The sequence below is a fragment of the Tachyglossus aculeatus genome, chromosome 11 (assembly GCF_015852505.1).
Source record: "Tachyglossus aculeatus isolate mTacAcu1 chromosome 11, mTacAcu1.pri, whole genome shotgun sequence".
Lineage (NCBI taxonomy): Eukaryota > Metazoa > Chordata > Mammalia > Monotremata > Tachyglossidae > Tachyglossus > Tachyglossus aculeatus.
The window spans coordinates 19,259,109-19,284,412 of NC_052076.1; the positions used below are offsets into that span (position 1 = coordinate 19,259,109).

Below are 25,304 nucleotides of genomic sequence, written 5' to 3' on the forward strand. Positions count from 1 at the left end.
TATTCCAGTGCTTAGTTCAGTGCTTAACAAATACCATTTTAAAAAAACAAGCCCATGTTCCTCTGACTCCCAGCCCTGGGCTCTTTCCTGGAGAAGCCTCAGTCTTGAGCTTTTTGGACCAAGAACCTGAGTGACAGACTCGATTCTAGTGATAGCATTTTGTGCACTCACTCACAGTCTCCTCCCCACCAATTAGGTTTGGGGCTCGGGGTACTGTGAACTAGTGGCCAGGCAAGAGTAGAGAACACCACCAAGGGCAGGGCCCAGTGTATTCATTCATTCAATTGAGCCCTTCCTCTGTGCAAAGCACTGTACTAAGCACTTGGGGGAGTACAGTACGACAACGAATAGATTCATTCCCTGCCCAAGTTTATGATCATGGCTCTCTGGGCCAAAGTGATCGTGGCCTTGGGTCACCACTGGTTCCTAGGGCCATGACCCATCAGGCAGCTGGTTGCCATGTAACTGCCGCAATCTCCACTGCCTGTGTTAGTTGGCTCCTTATCAAGACCCCTGCTAGGTGGTCCTTGGGTCAGAAACTGGCCCCACTCCTGGCTGAGCCGCAACAGGTTTCCCCCTGAGCTGGATCAGGGACCCTGTTCTCATGAGTCCCAGATCCCTTTCCATTAGAACAGCAGCAGGAAGTGCCGGTCTGGGCTGGTAGCCCAGCCCGGCCCAGCCGCATCTGCCCTGGTTCCTGCCCCATCCCAAACTGGGCCAGGTCTGGGCAGAAGCCAAGTTTGGTTGGAGCTAGAAGAAATCAGAATGCAGGTGGGAAAGGAAAAAAATCTCAGATACTACTGGAACTTTCATTCCAGAGTGTCCTTATGTGCCATTTGGGCTCACAGCAGGGGAGACAGGGTGCTAATGAAATCCATAGACACTTCCCCCTTGCAAACACACACACACACTCTCTCTCTCTCTCTCTCTCTCTCTCTCTCTCTCTCTCTCTTTCCCCCCACCCCCCCACCCTCTCTGCCTTAGGCCATCTGAGACTACAGCAGACTGGGATGACACTGGTAGTTCTCAGGTTTCAGCTCTGGCCCCTCATAAAAATAATTGCTAAATTTGTTAAGCATTTGCTATGTGCCAAGTGCTATGGCTAGATACAAGGTAATCAGGTCAGGCAATCTCTGTCCCATATAGTGCTCACAGGCTAAAGGGGAGAGAGAACAGGGATTTAATCCCTGTTTTATAGAGAAGGAAATTGAGGAACAAAAATCAAGTGATTTGCCCAAGTTCATACAGCAAACAAGGGGCAGAGCTGGAATTAGTACCCAGGTCTTCTGACTCACAGTCCTGTGCCATCCTGTGCTCTTTCTTTCTGCATCACCTATGCACTTGGATCTTTTCCCTTTAAGCACTGGATATTCAACTTGCCCTCTGTCCAACAGCAATTATATAGTGGTAGCAGTAGTAATAGTATTTATTAAGCACTTACTGTATGCAGAGCTGGACTAAGCACTGGGGGAAAATGCACAGGTGGGAATTAAGCAAAGCCCCTGTCGTGCACACAATTTATTTTAAAGTCTGTCCCCGCCGAGGCTTCCCCTTTAGACTATATGCTTCTGGTAGGTAGGGAATGGGTCTACCAACTCTGTTGTATTGTATTCTCCCAAACCCGTAATTCGGTACTGTGCACCCAGTAAGTGCTCAATAAATACCACCGATTGTTGATTTTCACTAGACCACATGACTTCTCAGTGCTGTAGAAATTTTCAAACCAGGGTGCCCTTTCCTGACGTTTGGGCTCAAAACCAGGGAGACAGGGTGCTGTAGAAATCCACCTCACCGTCCCCACTGCCCCACAACTTCGTCACTCCTCATTGTCGTGGACTAGTTGGTGCCCCATCAGACCAGACCCAAATTTAAGGTATCTGAGCAGCTGACTTTGGTCCTTCCTCAGGCCTCTGACTCACTATCATTTTACTTCTCCAGGCCTCCTCTTTGTAATGCAGAGTCCTGCTTCCAGCTTCCTGGTCAGGGTGGAGACCAAAGAGCTCAAGGAATTCCCAGCCTTTGGGAAGGGGCGATGGGTGTATGTGGGGAAACCAAACACCAGTTCAGGAAATTGAAATTCACCTGTGCTTGGAAACATTGTGAAACTTGGATCCGGCTGCCTGAGCTGGTTTACTGGGAGGTTGGGGAGAAACAGCTGCCAAGAAATGTTTTAACCAAGAGGAAATCAATCTGGGAGCAGTCCCGAGTGGATTGATTCTAGAATGTGCACGGGTCTGGGAGTTTCTATGTCTCTCTCATGCTCTCTGCCTGGGTTTCTCCTTCCCTTCCCCCCATTCCTTCCCTCTCCCTGACCTTCCCCATCCCCGACACTGGAATTAATGTAGGTTCAATCGAGACAGGGAAGTAGCATATCTTCTCCTTCCCAGAATTCCCCTAGCAAGGCTGTCTCCAATCATCTCACCATTCTGTAGCTCAGCCCCTGCCCCCTCTCCCCACACCACCACCCTCACCTGATTATTGGGAATGATTATAGGAAAGCAAACTGTAGCAGGAAACCAGCAGCCAAGAACAATGCCTCAGGCTTGCCAAGGACTTGAGCCAGTTGCTTGGCCCCCCCATGCCTCAGTGTCTTTGTCTGTTAAATGGGGATAAGATAGCTGCTCTCCCTGCCTCTTAGACTGTGGGACCCTCATGGGGCTGGGACTGATCTTATAGTTTCTCTGTCCAGCGCATGTTACTGGGCTTGGTGCACAAAAAGCCCTAACTGAATCCCATAACAACTCTGCTTACCAAATCTCTTTGAACCACGAGAGATGGGGGTGTGCATTCTTTACATGTGGCAGCTGCCAGAGAAGGGCTTGCTTGTCCTGACTTGTAGTGGAGGTTGGCAGGGTGGGGTGGGGTGGGGAAGGATCCAGTTGGCCGCTGGGATCGTCCCCCTGAAACTGGTCCCAAGTCCTTGTGTCTGCTGGGCCCTGGCTGTACAGCCTTTCCCCCTTTCAGGTTCAGGTGATGCAGAAGTTCTTTTGAGCCCCTTGGAGGTTCAGAATAGCCTCCCCACTTCCCTAGTGTTGTGAATGAATTAGGTCTCAGTGGACCCCTGGACCTCAAATCCAGCACCCATACCCAGTCTGTCAAGTCTGTCTGTCAAGTCTGACCCTGAGACCCCCAGGGGGATGGGAGATCGAGGGGACAGAGTTGGGAGGTCAGGGGGAGAAGAACAGCACAAGATGCTCTCTGTCAGGCAGAGGGTCTGACATTAGCTCTTAGGATAGGATGGTAGCGGGGTGGCAGGGTGAGTGGTTCCTTGTTCTGAAAAAGCTCTCCCTTTCTGCAGAGTGCAGTCACTGTTAAGACGACGCCCGGCCTTTTGCAAAGTCAGGCTCATCACAGAATTTTCTAGGTGAAAATTCTCTCCCCAGAATAAAACTGGCCTGCAAAAGAATGTGTTTCGAGATCTTGAGGTCTCTTTCCATTAGCAAACTCAGAATAGTGTGTTAGGAATAGTAATGATAACAATTGCGGCATTTACGAAGCACTTAATGTGTGTCAGATGCTGTGTTGGATGCAGAGCACTCAGATCGGTGACAGTTCCTGTCCCACGTGGAGCTCACAGTCTAATGGGGAGGGAGAATCGGTCTCTTGCCCACCTTATAAATGAGGAAACTGAGTTACAGGGAAGTTAAGCGACTTGCTGAGGTTCTACTGGCCTGGAACTCCGTCCTGCTTGATATCTGAAATGTTCACTCTCCCCACTTTCAAAGCCGTATGAAAATCAAAACCCCTACAAGAGGCCTTCCCCGAGTAAACCCTCATGTCCCTTACTCCCTCTCCCTTCTGCATCACCCTTGCACTTGATTTGGATTTGTACCTCTTATTCAACCCATCCTCAGCTCCACGGAACTTATGTACATATTTGTAATTTGTTTTACTGTCTATCTCCCTCTCTAGACTGCTCCTTGTGAGCAGGGGACATGTCGACCAGTTCTGTTATATTGTACCCTCACAAGTGCTTGCTGCTATGCTTTGTATCATCATTTGTGGTATTTATTGAGAGTGCTTACTCTGTACGGAACACTGTCCTAAGCACTTGGGAGAGTAATAATAACAATGATGGCATTTGTCAAGTGCTTACTATGTGCAAAGCACTGTTCTAAGCGCTGGGGGGGTACAAGGTAATCAAGTTGTCCCACGGGGAGCTCACAGTCTTAATCCCCATTTTACAGATGAGGTAACTGAGGCTCAGAGAAATTAAGTGACTTGCCCAAGGTCACACAGCAGACATGTGGCAGAGCCGGGATTCGAACCCATGACCTCTGACTCCAAAGCCCATGCTTTTTCCGCTGAGCCATGCTGCTTCTCTAGCAATATAACAGCATTAGTAGATATGTTCCCTGCCCACAATTCATTCATTCATTCATTCATTCATTCAATCATATTTATTGAGCGCTTACTGTGTGCAGATCACTGTACTAAGCGCTTGGGAAGTACAAGTTGGCAACATATAGAGACAGTCCCTACCCAACAATGGGCTCACAGTCTAGAAGGGGGAGACAGACAAGAAAACAAAACATATTAACAAAATAAAATAAATAGAATAGTAAATATGTACAAGTAAAAATGAACTTACAGTCTAGAAATGACTGTAAGCACTCAATAAGTATTATTGATTGATTTATTGATCTTACAACAGGCAAGTGGTGGAGCTGGGAGTAGAACCCTGAGTCCCAATCCTGGGCTCTTTCCACTAGGCCCTGCTAATTCCCTAAGGATTCTCTTTTGGAGGCAGAGTTGGAATGCTTCTGGATTTACAAACCTCCTGGGAGGCAACACTTTCACGTCTCTGAAGGGACTGTGGGAGAAGGACACTGACCAGTTCTCCATGTTCGGGTGAGAAGGAGGTGAGGTAGACTTCCAGACTGTCAAGGTGATTAAATATGAGTTTCTTCCCTGGAGAAGTTATCATCTCTTCCAAATAGTTCTAACAGTCACCTTCCTGGAGGCAGAGGGCTGGACCTGATGACCTCTTGAGATTACTCCCAGTGCCACAGTTCTATAAAGCAATTTATACATTTATGACTTACAGTATTTCACTGACCTTAACTATACTTCAGGGCAAGTGAGTTAGGTTTTGACAAAATGCATTTAGAACAATAATAATAATTGTGGTATTTGTTAAGTGCTTAGTATGGGTCAAACACTCTGCTGAGCACTGGGGTAAATAAAAGATAATTAGGTGATACACAGTCCCTATCCCACACAGGGCTCACAGTCTAAGGGGAAGGGAGAACAGGTATTGAGTCCCCATTTTACAGATGAGGAAACAGACACAGAGAAGTGAAGGGACTTGCCCAGGGTCATACAGCAGTCAAGAGGTGAGCTGGGATGGGAATCCTGGTCCACTGACTCCACTGGCCCATGTTCTCTCCCCTAAGTCATGCTGTTCTCTGCCTTCACTGAGCTCACAATCTAAAGGAGGAGTTAGATGGAAGAAAATTATTTACAAACTGTGCAGGTAGGAATATATATTAGGAAGTCATTCAAGTTTACCAGAATGAAATAGCAGAATAGGGAAATGGATGTACTAATTAAAATATACACAAAAACCATACCTGATGAGGATGAAAGTGCAATAGTCAAGTGCTAAGGGTGGCTATGTATTGATGGGACATATATGCTGAGATTTAATCAGGGAAGACTTCCTGGAGATGGTTTGAAGGGGATAGGATTGATTGATTGATAGGGATTTGAAGATGGGGAGACCTGTGGTTTGGTGGATTAGGGGAGAAAGGAGGAACAGTTCCATTACTTGTAAATAATTTATGACTGTCTCCCCCATTAGATTGTAAGTAGTAGAGGGTAGGGACCATATCTTCTGTTTCCAGTGTACTTCCCCAAGCGCTTATACAGTGCTCTACCTTCAGTAGATGCTCATTGAATAAATACCACCAATTGATTTAGAGAAGGTGCCTTCTGCGGCCTTCCTGCAGAGAAGGTGGTGGTTGCTATGCATGCTGTTATCTGTGGCTTTCTTAGGGGATGTGTGCTGGACTGGTTACCATCCCACTGCCCATGTCCACAAGGAAAAGCCCCGGCCTCCTGAGTGGAAGAGGCCCAGGCCCGGGAGAGGCAGCGGCATCAGGAGGGAGCTGAGGGAGTTAGTTGCTGGCCAAAGCTACCCAAGCTGGGGTAAGCAGTCTGGCTTCCATCACCCAGATTTCGCTCTTCTTCCTGACCCCTGAACTCTGGTTAGACCACAGTCATCATCGCTGCCTCATCCTACCATCCAGCACTGTGCTGGGTGTCCCACTCCCTACAGCAGTCCTCCTGGACCCCTCTCTGTTCCCAGCCCTCTCCCCATAAGAGGTCCCATTTCCACCACTATCAGCACATCCTTTCCCGCCCACAACCTAGCCAGACTTCTCCCTCTCCACTTGGAGCTTCCAACCCAACTGTCTCTGCAGATTCCTCAGGCCCCTTCTCCCCCGTGTCCAGTCTCACCTTCTTCCCTCAGCTCAGCTACATTCCTCACTTCCTTCTCCCCACACCTCCCTTCTTTCCTCCCCATTCCTTAATTCAGTCTCCCCAACTCCTTCAATCCCACCCACCCGGGAGCTTTCTGGAAACCATTTCTTAGACTTTGACTTCTTTCATTTGAAGGCTGTTGAGTTCCATTGCCTGGGAGATCATTCCCTTTGTGCCTTCTGGCCTCTTTTCTGTCAAATGGGATGTGTTCTCAGAGGCCTCTGGGTGTCAGACTAGCCAGAGATTGCAGATGTCTGGAAGCAGTCAATGACCTAGGGGCTAGAGACAACAACAGACTTAAGACTTTCCAGGTCATCATGAAGGTGTGTGTGTGTGTGTGGGGGGGGGGGGGGGGGGGGGGTGTGGGTGTGGGTGTGCGCGCGCGCACGCGTGCACATGCGCATACATGCTCACACACACACGGTACTTTTTGCCTAAGTGTTCTCTGAAGATTTCAATATTTTAGGTTGGAGCCAAGGATTAGCATCTAATGGAGAAGGTTGTGAATCTTTTATTAGACAAAACCCTGGAGGATCATGAAATCACTACACTTGCTTATAGATTGAATCTTTCTAGAATGCTGACGGGGAGCTGCTCTGCCTGGAGGCTGGGGCTTAGACTAGGTGACCTTTTGAGGTCCTGTTTGCCTCCAGGATCCAGAGCAATTGCTGGTGACTAGCTCTTCAAACAAGCAGGGTGGGTGGGCACCAGGTCAAGCCACAGCTGATCTTTCTGTAGTATTCTGCTCCTGGACTGGCCTCTCTCTGGATAGAATCTGACCTTGTGTCCCTGCTCTCTTGGTTCCTGGACTTGGTGTGAGGCCACAGGATCAGTCAGTCAATCAATCAATCAGTCATTTATTGAGCACTTCCAGGGTGCAGGGCACTGTACTAAATACTTGGAAGAGGACAATACAACAGAGTTGGTAGACACATTCCCTGCCCTTAAGGTGCTTACAGTCAGTTTAGTGGGGAGACAGATGTTAAAACCCAGCTTGGCTGACACTCTATGGTTACACATACCAGAATAACCTTATGACAGATGATGGAATGTTCTGAAGAGGTATGTCCGTGGTGTCGCTATGGGTCGGAAATGACTTGATGGCATTTGAAGAAGAAGAAGAAGGCTGGCAAGAGTTTCTGAACTCCCAGTTTGGTGCTTTCAGTTCCTACTATATTGTGCCCTAAACTGGACAGTGGGAGACTGAAGCCCTAGTCTCAGTTCCCCACCTGCTCCATGCTGGGTGACTGTGGAGTGGTCACTTAATCTCTCTAAGCCCTAATTTCTGTATCTGTAAAGTGGGTGTGAAAAGACCAGGCCCTGCCTGCCTCTCAGGGGTCAGAGAGTGATTGCTGAACTAAACAGACATGAAAGTGCTTTGAACTCTTAGGGGAAAGGAGTTGTGATTCCATTAGAATTGATTGGAATGCGAACAAGGTCATTCCTTTTCCACAGCAAGAACTGCAAAGACTTCCTCAATTCTAAAATGCTGCTTTGGTGCAGGCAGCTAAACTGCTGCTTTTCCAGCACCACAGGCCCTCCACGCCAATGTCCAAACAATCCTCTGCCATTGGAACTGCCGGGCCTGGGCTCAGCACACAGAAAACCTGGGCACAGGGGAGCTATTCCAAGCCACTTCACACTCCCTGATAATCTTGTACCTCTCCCAGCACTTAGTGAAGTGCTTGGCACATAATAAGTGCTTAACTAGAACCATCATTCTTATTCTTCACCTGCAGGACAGCTGCTTAATAAGATTCTTTGTGACTCAGAAAACTCAACCGCTTCCATCGAGGGAGGTGGTTCAGAGCAGTGGGGCAGCTGTGGGTCCTATGAGGCCTTCCTAGGGTCCTCCACACAATCTCTTTGGCAGCAAACAGATATTAAGAGCCATCCCAACGTTGAGTGTGGCTGGGAGCAGACCCAAAAGGCTCTGGTGCCACTGCTAGCCTTGATGCCAATCTCCTGGCCTGTGGGTCATCCAGCAAGCACTGCATCTCCTCTCATGAAGCAGCATGGCTTAGTGGAAAAAGCCCGGGCCTAGGAGTCAGAGGTCATAGGTTCTAATCCCGGCTCTACCACTTGTCAGCTGTGTGACCTTGGGCAAGCAACTTCTCTGGTCCTCAGTTACCTCATCTGTAAAATGGGAATGAAGACTAGGAGCCCCACGTGGGACAACCTGATTACCTTGTCTCTACCCCAGCACTTAGAACAGTGGTTGGCACACAGTAAGCACTTAACAAATACTGTAATTATTATTATTATTATTATTATTATTATTTTATTATGCTGCTTACTCATACTGAAGTGCCTTTATATATCTTTCCCCATCACAGTCAATTCCTCAGAGGAAATGGAGCGAGGTGGTTATGTTTCATTTTACTGATGGGCTCTCCACTGATTGGTAGCCTCTCCAGGTCCTCTCACCTCTCACCCACAGTGACAGGAAGGCTTGGTCTGGACATCACTTGGACCCTGGGGTCTCTGGGTGCTCATTCTGCTGCCCAAGACAAAACTCCGAAGCTGCAGCCGGGGTGGTGGGGGGAGGCAGGAGGGAGGATTCAGATTAGTCAGTAGGAAGAACTTCCTGACAGCAAGGCAGAAAGGGTTTGAGGGGCAGGCTAGTACCAAACCATCTGGACCACTGATCCTTCTGGCCCAGATCAGGCATGGTGGCTAGTTGAGGTGACTTCTAGGACTCTGGATTTTTTGTCACAAACCATCACCGGAGCCTTTCACATTCAGTCTACCCCCACCAATTGCTGGTCCATCCACTAAGTGCACCTTGCTGGAAGGGGGCCTGGGAAGGTCACGTGGTGGAAGGAGACCAACCCTAATATAGATCTGGCATGGATTTAATGTCGGGGACCATCAAGGGTCCTGATGCTGCAGAAGAGTGGAACAGACAAAAAGGTGCTGGACACAATCCAGCAGGACAGGAGGAGCAGGAGGTGCAAGAAAAGCAGGAGGAGAAGGAGGAACAGAAGAAACAGGAGGAGGAGGAGGAGATGGAGGCTCAGGAGGAGGACCTGAGGTCCAGGAGGAGGAGGAGGAGATGGAGGCTCAGGAAGAAGAGGAGCAGGAGGAAAAAGAGCTGGAGGCACAGGAAGAGGAAGATCTGGAGAAGTAGGATGATGTGGAAGAAGAGGACAAGAAGGAGCTGGAGGCTTAGGAAGTAGAGCAGGAGGTTCAGGAGAAGGAAGAGGAGAAGGATCTGGAGGCTCAGAAAGTAGAGCAGGAGGTTCAGGAGAAGGAGGAGGAACTGGAGGCTTAGAAAGAGGAGGAGGAGCAGGAGGTGCAGGAGGAGAAAGATCTGGAGGCACAGGAGGAGGAGCTGGAGGCCCAGGAAGAAGAGCAGGAGGTTCAGGAGAAGGAAGAAGAGGAAGAGCTGGAGACTCAGGAGGAGCAGGAGGAGGAAGAGCTGGAGGCACAGGAGGAGGAGCAGGAGGAAGAAGAGCTGGAGGAGGAGGAGGAGCTGGAGGCTTAGGAAGAGGAAGAGACACAGGAGGCATAGGAGCAAAATGAGATGGTGGTACTGGAGGAGGAGGAGGTGCAAGAATGAAGAAGCTCTGGAGGTGCAGGAGGAGGGGAAGGAGCTGTAGGCTTAGGAAGAAGAACTGGAGGCTCAGGAAGAGGAGCAGGAGCCGGAGGCTCAGGGGGAGGAAGAGCTGGAGGTACAGGAGGAAGAGCATTACAAGGTCCCCGCTCAGTCTCTTTTCCCACTCATTCATTCATTCATTCATTCATTCAATCGTATTTATTGAGTGCTTACTGTGTGCAGAGCACTGTATCAAGCGCATGGAAAGCACAACTCAGCAATAAAGAGAAAATCCCTGCCCACATTGGGCTTACAGTCTAGAAGGGAGGAGAATGACATCAAAACAAGTAAGCAGGCATCAATATAAATAAATAGAATTATAGATATGTACATATATACACAGGTGCTGTGGGGCGGGGGGGTAGAGCAAAGGGAGCAAGTTGGGGTGACGTGGAGGGAAGGGGGAGCTGAGGAAAATGGGGGCTCAGTCTGGGAAGGCCTCTTGGAGGTGAGTCTTCAATAGGGCTTTGAAGGGGGGAAGTGTGATTGTTTGGCGGATTTGAGGAGGGAGCGCATTCTAGGCCAGAGGTAGGACATGGGCCAGGGGTCGACGGCGGGACCGGCAAGAATGAGGCACCAGAGGAGCAGAATGTGCGGGCTGGGGTGTAGGAGAGAAGGGAGGTGAGGTAAGAAGGGGCAAGGGGTGGAGAGCTTTGAAGCTGATAGAGAGGAGTTTTTGTTTGATACTGAGGTTGAGAGGCAACCACTGGAGATTTTTGAGGGTGGGGTGGTGATATGCCCAGAACATTTAGTTTGAGTCCTGGCCTCGTAGGCTATCTATCAGTGGTATTTATTGAGCACTAACTATGTGCAGAGCACTGTACTAAGCATTTGAGAGGGTACAGTATAAGACAGAAACTTCTCAGCTGGGTCATCATCGGCAAGGCTCTCCCCTGAGCCAAGTCTCCCCATCCTCTGTAGTTGTGGAGCCCAGATCCCAATTCATGGGGCAGGGGAGAGGGGAATACAATTGCAGTGGGGCACATTCTGAATAAAGGAAATGAACCCAATCCATAAAGAGTTTGTTTTTTCTTCTCCTTGAAGCAAATGCATTTTTGCACCTCTGAATTTTACCCTTCTCTGTTATTCCATTGTTCAGTCACTTTTTTGAAAGGTACCTGAGGAAAGACAACCTGTCCTTGGCTGGAATAAGCCAAAAACTCAAGCTGGTGGCCCAGGGGCCATTTGTCGCTGGTTTGATTGGGTCCATTGTCAGACGAGGTTCACCTAGGTGGCAATCAATCAGGATTAAGCACTTACTACAGTGCTCTACACACAGTAAGTGCTCAATAAATACGATTGAATGAATGAATTTGTTGACAATCTACTGCATGCAGAGCACTGTACTGAGTGCTTGGAGGAGTAGAATACAGGTAGAATATGGGATCATTTCCCATAAGGAGCTTACTTGCCTCTCAGAGGAGATGGGTCCTTTGGAGTGATACCAGGCAAGTTGGGAGAATTCCCAAGAGATTTGAACAGCCTTTGGTTTGGAATGTTTCAGAGGGTGAGGCTCAAAAAATCACCTCCCATGAGCATCTTCTTTTATCATGTCAGTTCTCAACTGACATGGCAGGGTTGTTGACCCCATTTGGCGGTTGAATGTTTACTAGAATCTCACGGTGAATCAATCAAATGTATTTATTGATTGCTTAGTGTGTTCAGAGCACTGTACTAAGTGCTTGGGTGAGCACAGTGTAACATAGTTGGCGACATGTTCCCTGTCCACAAGGAGCTTAGAGGGGGAGACAGTATTATAAATAAATAAATTACGGATATATGCGCAAGTGTTGCCTGACTAAGGAAGAAGTGAATAAAGGGTGCAAATCTATGTGCAAGGAAGATGCAGAAGAGAGTGAAAAAAGAGGAAATGAGGGCTTAGCTGGGGAAGGTCTCTTGGAGGAGATGTGTATTTAATAAGGCTTTGATAGTGGTGAGAGTGGTGATCTGTAGGATATGAAAGGGGAGGGAGCTCCAGGCCAGATGGAGGTTGTAGGCGAGGGGTCAGTGGAGAGATAGATGAGATTGAGGTACAGTGAGTAAATTGGCATTAGAGGAGCGAAGTGTACGGACTGGGTTGTAGAAAGATGAGGAATGGCTAACACTCAGTTCCCCAGGCCTAGTGATCCAGTTTGTGGCCCTTTGTTTCTCTTTCTGGTCCATTCTGCTCTCTGCTTTAAGTAGCACCAGAATGAATAGGGAAAGAGAAAAGGGAGATGAAACTTAAATCCACCCAAATACTCTTTGGCAACTTGTACGGATTGAATATTTGGTGATGGTGGAATTGGAAATTACTGGTCAAAGCAAGTGGATTGCCTGAGGTTTTCCTATTTGGGTGGCCTCCTCTTCCTGCCTCGGTTCCCCATGCTGGGGGCAAGGGTACCTTTCTCAGCCTCATCCCAGGTCCTGTCAAACAAAGTGTGGCCCCACCCACCCCTAGGGCTGGGCTGTGTAGTGCAGGAAACAGAGGAAACTGAATGTCCTCTGGGTCAAGGATCTGAGCAAAAGTGATTGTTGAAGGGGAGGGGAGTTAGGATGTGGGATCAGAAAAGAACTGAGAAAGTTCCGTCCCGGGCTCAGGAATCCTGGGTACCCCTTTCCTAATAATAACAGTAATAATAATAATAATGGCATTTGTTAAGCGCTTACTATGTGCAATGCACTGTTTTAAGTGCTGGGGGGGTGGTACAATCTGATCAGGTTTTCCACGTGGGGCTCACAGTCTTAATCCCCATTTTACAGATGAGGTAACTGAGGCTCAGAGAAGTTAAGTGACTTGCCCAAAGTTGCACAGCTGACAAGTGGTGGAGCCAGGATTAGAACCCACGACCACTGACTCCCAAGCCCGTACTCTTTCCATGGAACCATGTTGCTTCTCTATGAATAATGGTATTCACTAAACTCTTACTGTGAAACAAGGGATAGATACAGGACAATCAGATCAGACAACAGTCCATGTCCCACGTGGGGTTCACTATTTAAATGTGAGGTAGAACTTGTAGTTAATCTCCAGTATACAGGTGGGGAAACTGAGGCACAGAGAAGTTAAGCGATTTGCCCAGGTACGAACAGCCTGCAACGGGAGAGCCGGGATTTGAATGCAGGTCTTCTGGCACCCAGTCCTATGCTCTTTCCCCTAGGCCACATTGCTTCTCTCCTCTTTTTCTGTTCTTTACCCATTGCCCCTCGCTCCAGGCAGATTGCTGCCCTGTCTGCTCCTCCCCAGGAACTCGTGCAGAGAAGGGGAAAGAGCAGGTGGATTTAGTAGCGACGCACTGAAATGCAGGGCCTCTGGCTTTCCCTGAGTCAGTATCCCTCAGACCGCTGGAGCCCCATTGAAGATTCCCAAGGCTCAGCTCCCATCCCCAGCGCTGTGATCTTCTTGCTTGCTGCCACCAACCTCTGGGAGAAGGGTTCCGGGACAAAGAGAGCAGATGATGGATAGAAAAGTGAAGGACAGGAGAAGCAAAAAAAAATATCCTGGAAGTGTGTGAGGATATACCTGTCATTTGAACTGTGCCAGAAAATGGCCTGGCCTATCATAGGGCAGAGGTGAAGTCCATGCTGCCCTGGTCCTGCTGGCTGCCCTTGTCACTGGGACCTGGCTCTCGGCGGGGAGATCCGGGGAGTCATCATCCGTGCGTCCCCCAGCCCTCCGTCCCCCTCCCACCACCTGTCCTTGTCCAGAAAAGAAGATGGGCTCACAGCCTAGAGGGTTGCACTTGGCTGGGTCTGATGCAGGGGAGACTCTGTGCCAGGCTAAAAACACTAACAATGGAAATGTAATTTCTCTTTCTAGACAAAAAGCCCTGGCATCCACGGGAGGAAGAAGTGTTCAAGCTGCCTGTGACTGGTGGGTACAAAATGAAGAAATAAATAGAGAAAATTGCATGTCATTACTCAGCGGGTGGGTGAGGGATACACTCTTCTCAACCCTTTCCCCACTGCATTATGATGGTGAGGGTGGAGGGGGTTCTACCCCCACAGTGGACAGGGCTGGACACTTAATCCTGCAGAACTGCTCAATCAGTCAATCAATGGTGTTTATTGAGCCCTTACTCTGCGCACAGCACTGTACTAAATGCTTGGGTGAGTATAATATGATGGAGTTAACAGACATATTCCCTGCCTACAGTGAGCTTACAGTATTTATTATTCTGAATAATAATTGTGGCACTTGATAAACACCCTTTGTGCCAAGCACTGTACCAAGGGCTGTGGTAGCCGGACACAGTCTCTGACCCACATAGGAAGCTGTGCACAATGCACTGTACCGAGCACTTAAGAGAGTGCAGTAGAGTTAGTAGATGTGTTGCTTGTCCTCAGAGGACTTCCAGTCTTTGGGAGGTGGTGGGCAATGGGTTTTCAATGGGTTTTCAGTCCTTCAGTCCATCGGTTCAATCAGGGCAACATACCTACTGTGTATCAGGCTGGCAATGTTCACTTGGGTGTTTTCAGAAACATCCTCCTTTGTCAAGTCAGTATGTTTTAGCTCATGGGAAGCAGTCAGACCAAGCTGCCCTGTAAAGGAAAGGAAGCATGCCACCCTCCCTAGGGCGTGAGTCAGCACTCGGTTCCTCCGGCCTGAGGAACGATGGGTTCTGGGCTGCATCTCTGTTCTCCCACCCCCTGGAGGCCTAGCCTCAGGCCCATTCTCTGGGAGATTATTAGTCTAAGACTGAGGGCGAGCAGGGGAGGGAAACAGAGGGACTTGAGTTCAGCTCTAGCTGCTCCCTGTGAGGACAGAGTTTGGCTCCTCCGTGGATAAAGCAGCCTCAGAAACTGGGCATTGACCCACTACTCACGGGTCAAACGCCGGCAAGGTGATTGTGCACAGTGCCATGGTAGGGACACTGACCCAACTCCAGCCCTCCCTAACCCCATCCTTGGCCCTTCCCCAATGAGGCTTGTTGATGGGTTGATTTTGTCTGGGTCGGAAATCCTCCCCCTGAGTTTCTCAAGGGAGGGAACAGATCTTCTACTGCTCTTGATGCTCTCAAGTGCCCAGTACAGTGCTTTGCCCGGCCCACGTCCTTCCCCTGGCCTGGAATGCCCTCCCTCCACACATCCGCCAAGCTAGCTCTCTTCCTCCCTTCAAAGCCCTACTGAGAGCTCTCCTCCTCTAGGAGGCCTTCCCAGCTTTGAGCCCCCTTTTTCCTCTCCTCCTCTCCATCCCCCCCTCGCCCTACCTCCTTCTCCTCCCCACAGCACTTGTATATATTTGTCCAGATTTATTACTCTATTTATTTTACTTGTACATATTTACTATTCTATTTATTTTGTTAATGATGTGCATATAGCTATAATTCTATTTGTTCTGATGATTTTGACATCTGTCTACATGTTTTGTTTTGTTGTCTGTCTCCTCCTTCTAGACTGTAAGCCCGTTGTTGGGTAGGGACCGTCTCTATATGTTGCCGACTTGTACTTCCTAAGCGCTTAGTACAGTGCTCTGCACACTGTAAACGCTCAATAAATACGATTGAATGAATGAATGAACAGATGCTCAGTAAACGCAAATGGTGATGATTGTTGACTGCTGATCCCCAGACACTGCTTGTTGTTTCTGCAGATGGACTGACTGAATCGGTGGGGTATGGATGGCTTTTGGCTTCCAGTGAGGGGTGCTCTTCCTGTCCCTGGGTGGGAGGGGAAGCCGTTCTTCCCACAAGCTGAGCCTCTGAGTCCCTGAGCCCCTGAGTCGCCGAGCCTCTGAGGAGCGAGACTTTCAGGGGACTGTGCTGAGTGTTTTCTTTCCTGCTCTCTCTGGTAGCATTGGTATTTGTTGTGGGCCCTCTAGGCACCATGCATGGGGTTGAGAGCTGGAGACTTGGCAGACAAGCAAGTACCACATTCTCTGCCTGCAAGGAGCTTTTGCTCTTCTGGGGAGCAGATATAAGTATATTTTACAGAGTGATCAAAATCAATAATGGTCTGTACAGTTGAAAAGGCACAAATACAGAAGGATTGAGGATAGGTAGAAATGAATCCATAAGTGCAAGAGATGACTGATGGATTATATGATGTTGGATATGCTGGAAGTGAATCGGTGAAGGCCTGTTGGAGAAGATGGGATATTTGGAGGAATTTGAATGTGGTCTGTCTGATCTGGGGAGTCAGAGATTTACAAGTTGGGGGAGGGGTAGCGTGAGTGAGGGAACGGAGGCAGGAGAGTCACGAGTGAGATTGAACTATAAGGTTGGCTTTGGAGGAGCAAAGACAGAAGGATGGGGGTTAGCGTGAGACAGGTAGGACAGGTGGGGCCACATGGTGGAGAGCCTCAAAGCTGACTTTGAGGGGTATTTGTGTTATGTGAAGAGATGCAGGGAGTCAGTGGAGGGGCTTGAGGATAGAAGAGTCTCTCTGATGAGCTCCTCCTCTACCTTCCACCCCCTAATTGTGGACATCCCTCTAGACTCAGTTCTGGGTCCCCTTCTACTCTCCATCTACAACTACTCCTTTGGAGAACTCATTGTCCCCATTGGCTTCAAGTACCACCTCTAAGCAGATGGTACCCAAATCTACATTTCCAGCCCTGATCTCACTCCCTCTCTGCAGTCTCACATTGCCTCCTGCCTTCAAGATATCTCTATTTGGATGTCTTGCCGTCACCTCAAACTTAACATGTCCAAAACCAAACTCCTTATCTTCCCACCCAATCCCTGTCCTTCTCCTGACTTTCCTATCACTGTAGACAGCATCACCATCCTTCCTACCTCACAATCCTGTAACCATGACATATTCAGTCTATCACTAAATCCTGTCTGTTCAATGTTCACAACATTGCTGAAATCTGTCCTTTTCTCTCCATCCAAACTGCTACCACGTTAATCCAAGCACTTATCTTATTCTGCCTTGATTACCATATCAGCCTCCTAGCTAACCTCCTGCCTCCTGTCTCTTCCCACTCTAGTCCAAACTTCACTCTGCTGCCTGGATCATTTTTCTACAAAGACATTCAGTCCATGTTTCTGCACTCCTCAAGAATCTCCAGTGGTTGTCCATCCATATCCACCTCAAAAAGAAGGTCCTTACCATCAGCTTTAAAGCACTCAATCATCTTGCCCCCTCCTACCTCACTTCACTACTATACTATACTACTAATGCCAACCTGGAAGCAGTGTGGCTCAGTGGAAAGAGCCCGGGCTTTGGAGCCAGAGGTCATCGGTTCAAATCCCAGCTCTGCCTCTTGTCAGCTGTGTGACTTTGGGCAAGTCACTTCACTTCTCTGGACCTCAGTTCCCTCATCTGTAAAATGGGGATTAAGACTGTGAGCCCCCTGTGGGACAACCTGATCACCTTGTAAACTCCCCAGCGCTTAGAACAGTGCTTTGCACATAGTAAGCGCTTCATAAATGCCAAAAAAACCCCAAAAACCTATTCACTGTATCTTGATCTCATCTATCTCACCGCTGACTTCTTGCCCACATGCTGCATCTAGGTTGGAACGCCCTCCCTTTTGGTATTTCACGAGCAATTACTCTCCCCACTTTCAAAACCTTACTGAAGGCACATCTCCTCCAAGAAGCCTTTCCTGACCAAGTCCTCATTTCCTCTTTTCCCACTCCCTTCTGTATCACCCTGACTTACTCCCTTTATTCATTCATTCATTCATACTTACTGAGCGCTTACTGTGTGCAGAGCACTGTACCAAGCACATGGAAAGTACAATTTGGCAACAGATAGAGACTGTCCCTACCCAACAACAGGCTCACAGTCTAGAAGGGGGAGACAGACAACAAAACAAAACAAGTAGACAGGTGTCAATACCATTAGCATAGATTAATAGAATCATAGATGTATACACATCATAATAAAATAAATAGAGTAATAAATATGTACAAATATACACAAGTGCTGTGGGGAGGGGAAGGGCGTAGGGCAGAGGGAGGGAGTGGGGGTGATGGGGAGGGGAGGAGGAGGAGAGGAAAAAGTGGGGGGCTCAGTCTGGTAAAGACTCCTGGAGGAGGTGAGCTCTCAGTAGGGCTTTGAAGAGAGGAAGAGAGCTAGTTTGGTGGATATGTGGAGGGAGGGTATTCCAGGCCAGGGGTAGGACATGGGCCAGGGGTCGACAGCTGGACAGGTGAGAACGAGGCACAGTGAGGAGGTTAGCGGCAGAGGAGCAGAGTGTGTTGGCTGGGATGTAGAAGGAGAAAAGGGAGGGCTGTAGAAGGAGAGAAGGGAGGTGAGGTAGGAGGGGGCGAGGTGATGGAGAGCTTTGAAGCCAATAGTGAGGAGTTTTTGCTGTATGTGAAGGTTGATAGGCAACCACTGGAGATTTTTGAGGAGGGGAGTGACATGCCCAGAGCATTTCTGTAGAGAGATAATCAGGCAGCAGAGTGAAGTATAGACTGAAGTGGGGAGAGACAGGAGGATGGGAGATCAGAAAGGAGGCTGATGCAGTAATCCAGTCGGGATAGGATGAGAGATTGAACCAACAAGATAGTGGATTGGATGGAGAGGAGGCATCCCCAGCCTCACAGCACTTATGCACATTTCTGTAATTTATTAATTTATATTAATGTCTGTGTCCTCCATATGATAAGCTTGTTGTAGGCAGGAAATGTGTACATTAAATTGTTGTGTTGTACTCTTCCAAGCATTTAGTACAGTGCCCTGCATTCATTCATTCAATCATACTTATTGAGCGCTTACTGTGCATAGAGCACTGTACTAAGTGCTTGGAAAGTGCAGTATAGTGATAGAGGTAATCCCTGCCCACAGTCTAGAGCCCTGCACACAGTAAGTGCTCAATAAATTTTATTGATTGATTGAGAGATGTGCGCTGAACAGTATTTCAGGAAGATAATCCAAGCAGCAGTGTGGAGTACAGATAGTTGGGAGTAAGAAGAGGCTGGAGGCTGGGAGACCAGCCAGGAGACTGATACAGCAGTCTAGCCCAATATGATCAGAGCTTGGACCGGTGGTATTTATTGAGCACTTACTGTGTGCAGATTACTGTACTGTACTTGGGAGAGTACAATGCAACTGAGTTGGTAGACACAATCCCTGCCCATGGGAGAGTACAGTACAACAGAGTTGGCAGACATATACCCTGCTCACAACAAGCTTACAGGAGCTTACAATCTAAAGACCAGAGTGGTAACTGTTCAGATGGAGAGAAAGGGGCAGATCAAGGAGATGTTGTGTAGGAAGAACTGGCATACTTTGGCAGTAGATTAATAGTAATTGTGGTATTTGTTAAGTGCTTAATCTATTCCAAGCACTGTACTAAGTGCTGGGGCAGGTACAACATAATCAGGTCCCACCTGGGTCATATAGTCTTAGTAGGGAGGATGAACAGGTGTTAAATCCCTGTTTTGCAGATGAGGGAACTGAGGCACAGAGAAGTTAAGTAACTTGCCTGAGGTCACATAGCTGAGATGTGCTGGTGTCAGGATTGGAACCCAGGACCTCTGACTTCCAGGCCTGTCCTCTTCCCACTACACCTTACTGCTTGAATGTGAGGGAAAGTGGAGTCCCCAGGACAACTTGAACAGAACCAGAGTCCAGGCGTTGGCCTAGTACTGACTGACACTCAGTGAACATGATCTTATGTCCCCTTTCCTAGAAAGTCAAAAGGCTCCCCTGGCCTTATGACCCTTCTCTGCTGAGTGTAAGTTTGTTGTGAGCAGGCAATGTGTCTGCCAACTCTGTTGTATTGTACTCTCCCAGGTGCTTAGTTCAATGATTTGCACATAGTAAATGCTCAGTAAATGTCATTAATGGTGATGATGATGAGAATGGTTGGCTGAAAGGTGAGGCGTGCCTCAGCTATAGTGAGGAGTCCCTCCAGGAGGGAGATGTTGGCCCTCAGCTTTGGGCAGTGGGGAAGGGGGTTTCAGGGGAAAGTCAGGTTGAATGGGTGACAGCCCAAGCCTCAGACAGCAGGCTCCAGGCTCCACGGCTTCTCTACTCCAGGGCTCAAGAGCTCCGGGACGCTACTGCTTCAGGCTCCAGGGCTCCACTGCTGCATGACTTTAGGGCTCCAGAGGTCTAGGGCTTAGGCCGCAGTCTGGCCAGTGGAGTCCTCCCCACTGCCACAGTTCAGGAAACAGTGACTTCCCTCCTTTCCTCCATCTCATTTCCCCCGCTTCTCCACCATTTCTCCTCCCTCTCCCTCTTTTCTCTTCCCCTTCTTCCCGTTTCTCCCTCTCTCTGTTCCTGTCTCCATCTTTCTGGATCACTCTTGCTGAGCCAGGTCTGGGATCTGAAAGCCGTAGCAGGTGGGAGTGTGTGTGTCTCCTTATGTCTCCCTCAGTGTTTTGAAAGTGGTCTCTCACTCCTCATCTCCCCCCCTGCCACCCTCCCCTTTTCTCTCACCCTCAATGCCCCCACAGGCTGTTCTCCCATATTGGCGACCCATTCCTAGATGACCCCCTGCCCCGCGAATACGTCCTGTACCTCCGGCCCACCGGCCCCTTAGCACAGAAGCTCTCTGACTTCTGGCAGCAGTCAAAGCAGATCTGCGGGAAGAACAAAGCCCACAACATCTTTCCCCACATCACGCTATGCCAGTTCTTCATGGTAAGTTGGGCCCTTCCTCTGGGTAACCCTAGCCAGCCCTGACCCTCTCCCTGTCCCCTCCCCTGTGATCTATCCCCACAAATGTCCCGCACAGGTGCCTGGGGCTGATCCTCAAGAGGTGGTCAACTCATCCATCCCCCTGCCTCCCAGCAGGACTACACCCAAGCCCTCCCATACAGCCAGGTCTCTCTAGGAAGAGGGATTTCCCCTTCTGCTGTCCGTGAACGTTTCTGATTCATAACAGCCATCACTTGCAAGTTCTGTTTTAGATCATCTTCAATCCATCTGGCTGCAATTTAAACCTCTCTCCTCTAATTCTGTCTGTGGTGCGGTTGGGGAAAGAAGCAGTAAGAAGAGAGGGGAAGTGGGGGGAATGACAGATCCCTGTGGCTATCATTCCTGAAAAAGAGTTTAGCCCAGATATCCTGTGAGCAGGGAGGGGCTGTCTATTGCATCCTGGCCTAGTGGAAAGAGCGCAGGTCTCTGCTCTGCACGTGATTGGCTCCGTGACCTTGAACAAGTCACCTAAGTGCCCTGGGCCTCAGTTTCCTCCTCTGAAAAACAGGGAGAATAATAGCATCATCTCCCCACCTGGAAGGGAGATAATGAGTGTGAAAACACTTTGGGAAATATAAGTACTAAAAACATTCAGTGTTATTATTGCTTTTATCCCTTTTGTGAGGTGGCTGCTGAGAGATAGTAAACGGTAATAATAATAATAGTCATAATTATTATTGTGGCATTTATTAAGTGCTGAGGCAGATACAAGAATATTAGATCAGATACAGTCCCTGTCTACAACCTAAGAAGTAGGGAGACCAAGAATCTTAACCTATTTTACAGATGAGGAAATTGAGATGCAAAGAGGTTATGTGACTTGCACAGAGACACACAACAGATCAGGGACAGAGTTGGGGCTAGAACCCTGGTCTCCTGACTCCTAGTCCCAGGAGGCTTAGCTTCTGCTGTCCTTGGATGAGCCTGGGGGAGGGGTGTCCAGTCCTATAACTTTTTGGGGCTCTGGTTTCTTTGGACATTAGACTCTGAGACCTGCCCTGGAGGCATCTTCACCCTGCCCCACCCTGCCAGAGCCTCATCCTTCCCATCTGCAGAATGACGGGGAGCAATTCCTTAACCCTCCTTGCACGCCAACAAGGACACTCTCCTTGGTTCCCAGCTCTTGGGGGAAGTAGGGTCCTTCCAGCTTCTCTGGGAGTCTCCTATCTTGAGCGGCCTATGCTGTCCCTTTCCCTCCCCTGACCTTCCCCGACTGGTTCCCATCTGCTTGGCCCTGACAGTGTGAGGACAGCAAAGTGGATGCCCTGGGGGAGGCCCTGCAAACCACTGTCATGCGCTGGAAATGCAAGTTCTCCGCTCCACTGCCTCTAGAGCTGTACACCTCCTCAAACTTCATCGGCCTCTTTGTCAAGGAGGAGAGTGCTGACGTCCTCAAGAAGTTTGCTGCTGACTTTGCTGCTGAGGCAGCTTCCAAAACAGGTGAGTGGGGCCCAAGCCTCTCCCTTCTCCAGCACCGTAGGCCTCCAGGTTGGAAGGGCCAGGCTGAGGCCGGAGGGACCAGATGCGTCCCTCCCCTCTGGGCAGTTCACAGGAGCCCCAAACATTCTGTTCTGCCCTGCCAGAGGGCAGCATCTCAATCATTTCTGAAATCATTTATATTTATTGAGTGCTTGCTATGTACAGAGCACTGTGCTAAGCACTTGGGAGAGTACAATAGGAGAGAGTTGGTAGACCCTGTCACCCCCTCCTAAAAAGACCGCTTTGGCTCTAGCATCCCGTTGTTGGTGCCACCCATGGAGGGGGCGGGGGCACGGACAAAGCAGAGGAAGGAAGAGCAATTGTAGGTCTACTGTTATAACCCTTTAAGGCCTAAGTCGAAACCACGCTCCTGGCAGATGTTCCACATCTGGGCTGTTCCTCCCATCTGTTGAGCCACTAGTTCCCGAGTTCCGGAGTCAGGGTGGATTTGGGCCCAGTCCCAGATTCAAGCTCCTCCTCCCCTCCCGCCTCCGCATGACTACATCCACATGTGCACTCCTCCTAGAGGTGGGACACTGTCTGAGCATTCTGCAGGGAGGATAGGGAGTCCACGTAGTATTGAGTAACGGCAGTGGTTACTGGATCAGGCTACAGTCAGTTGCTAAATCCAGATTCAGTTGCTAATGTCTATTAGGCAGGCAGGCAGGCCCCAGAGGTTCATGAGGTGGGGTGGGGATTAAGGTTAATGGGTGTGGGTGTTTGCTGTGGGGGTGGAGGGGTGCCGTACACTGTCTCCCCTGAGCACTTGTGCACCAGGCACAGCCAGGCCTCTTTGGATGAATGAGTAGCTGATTGGCAGCAAAAATACACCTCAGAATCAGAGTTGGCCAAACTATCTTGCCTGCGAAAAAGTAGTGAGCCCCATATGGGACGGACTGTGTCCGACCTAATTAATTTGAATCTCTCCCAGCGCTTAGAACAGTGTTTAACACATAATAAGCGCTTAATGAATACCATAAAACCACCAAAAATAAAAAAAGATAACAATCAGCAAACAAAAACTGTACCAGTACTTTGACCCCTTTGGCCATCGGGAACTATATAAAACTCACCGCAGAAGGGAGTTTTGAAGTTATCTCTGCCTAGCATTCTTTAATGAGGTGTGAGTGGAATCGAAGAACCTCACCTGTTTTTAAAGACCATCAGAGAGGTCACCCTCAGACACCCATTTCCAAGCTAACAAATTTTCCTGTTAGGAAGTTTTTTCTGTTATCTAACTTAATGTCACTGGCTGCAGTTGAGCCTGCTGATTTCTGTCTTTAGCAGAGATGGATAACCCTGGGTGGACCAGGCTTGGTATAGCAACCTTCAGAGACTCAAACGGGTGTTTAGATTCCCCTTAGCATTCTCCAGTTCCCTGCTTTGTATCTTCCAGTTTCCTTCTCCTTGCCTCATAGAACTTGTTTTCCTATTCTTTTAACTGCACGGAAGCTCCGCACTAAAATCTCTCTGAACCCACTGCTGTTGAGGTTTCGAGAAGGGAGCCGTTTATTAGTCAGGGCCTGGGCCATTTGGGAAGTGAGCTAGAAAACCAACCCAAGCCCCAGCGGAGGCCTCCAGCCTTGCACAGGAGAACAACAGTCCTAGTTAAGCTCCTTCTGGCTTCACAAAGGCCAAAGTCTGTTCTGAATTGTTGCCGACTTCGGAGGCTGATGTTTGGCGGGGGTGGAGATGGGAAGGGAGGGGGCACTAATCTCTCAGAGAAATCTCCTGGCTGGAAGGAGAAGCGTTTTATTTTTCTTTCTCTCCAGCTTTGGTGGAGACTGAGAAAAGGCCCTCTTCTCCATCATATGGGGTCAGTTATCAGAGTTGCCTCACATTCCCTGCTGAGGTTAAACCAAGGTCTCAGAAGGAAGCGGGGCTTTGTGGGAAGAGCACGGGCCAGGGAGTCGGGTTCTAATCCTGGCTCCACTACTTGCCTTCTGTGTGTCTTTGGGCAAGTCGTCAACCCCTGGCCCACATCCTTCCCCTGCCCTGGAATGCCCTCCCTCCACACATCTGCCAAGCTAGCTCTCTCCCTCCCTTCAAAGCCCTACTGAGAGCTCACCTCCTCCAGAAGGCCTTCCCAGACTGAGCCCCCTTTTTCCTCTCCTCCTCCCCATCCCCCCGCCCTACCTCCTTCCCCTCCCCACAGCATTTGTATATATTTGTACAGATTTATTACTCTATTTATTTTACTTGAACATATTTACTATTCTATTTATTTTGTTAATGATGTGCATATAGCTATAATTCTATTTGTTCTGACAGTTTCAACACCTGTCTACATGTTTTGTTTTGTTGTCTGTCTCCCCCTTCTAGACTGTGAGCCCGTTGTTGGGTAGGGACCGTCTCTATATGTTGCCAACTTGTACTTCCCAAGCACTTAGTACAGTGCTCTGCACACAGTAAGCGCTCAATAGATGCAATTGAGTGAATGAATGAATGTAACTTCTCAGGGTTTCAGTTTCCTCTTCTGTTAGATGGGGATTCGTTCAATCCATCAGTGATATTTATTGTGCACTCTGTGCAGAGCACTGTACTAAGTGCTTGGGAGAGTGTAATAAAACCAAGTTGGATCCAATGCCTGTTCTCTCTCCTACTTAGACTAGGTGCCCCATGTGGGACAGGGACTATGTCCAACCTGATGAACTTGTATCTACACCAGTGTTTAGAACAGTGCTTGACACATAGTAAATGCTTAACAAATACCATAAAAAACGCCTGAAAAATCCTTCAGTATTTCCCCGACTTTAATTCCCTTCCCATCACAAGAGCGTTTACGAGAGTTGGGTTGATTGACTGCATTTCAAAGCATGCACTCCAGTTAGAGACCTGTGTTGGGTGAGTTTCTTATGTGGACCCCAGAACCTAGTGAAGGGTGGGATTGGCCACTGTCCCCCAAGAACCTGGGGCTTTCCTTGCTCCTGTAGCACTCCTTAGTGGTGGTTCAAACAGCTAGTCGCCTTCCCCCTACCCCCGCACCGCAGTGAAATGGTCCAGCCCTCCCACACGGAAACACAAGATCCCCAGCGGTTTCCAGACGGGTGGTTTCTGGCTCCAGAGCGACCTTAATGCCAAAAGCAAACAACAGTGGCTTTTGGTCAGCCCAGCTCTTCCCAGAACGTGTCAGTCCTGTCATAGCTGACTTAGAGGA

At 48.9% G+C, this 25,304-nt stretch overlaps 1 protein-coding gene across 1 annotated transcript in view; it reads left to right on the forward strand.

Moving 5' to 3' along the window:
- UBASH3B (ubiquitin associated and SH3 domain containing B) overlaps positions 1-25,304 on the forward strand; it is a 140,679-nt gene that overhangs the window by 79,462 nt on the left and 35,913 nt on the right. Inside the window, exons 2-4 of the mRNA XM_038754650.1 lie at positions 13,884-13,937; positions 20,425-20,611; positions 21,910-22,108. Of these exons, the coding sequence (XP_038610578.1) occupies positions 13,884-13,937; positions 20,425-20,611; positions 21,910-22,108 (440 nt within the window). The remainder of the gene's footprint in view (positions 1-13,883; positions 13,938-20,424; positions 20,612-21,909; positions 22,109-25,304) is intronic.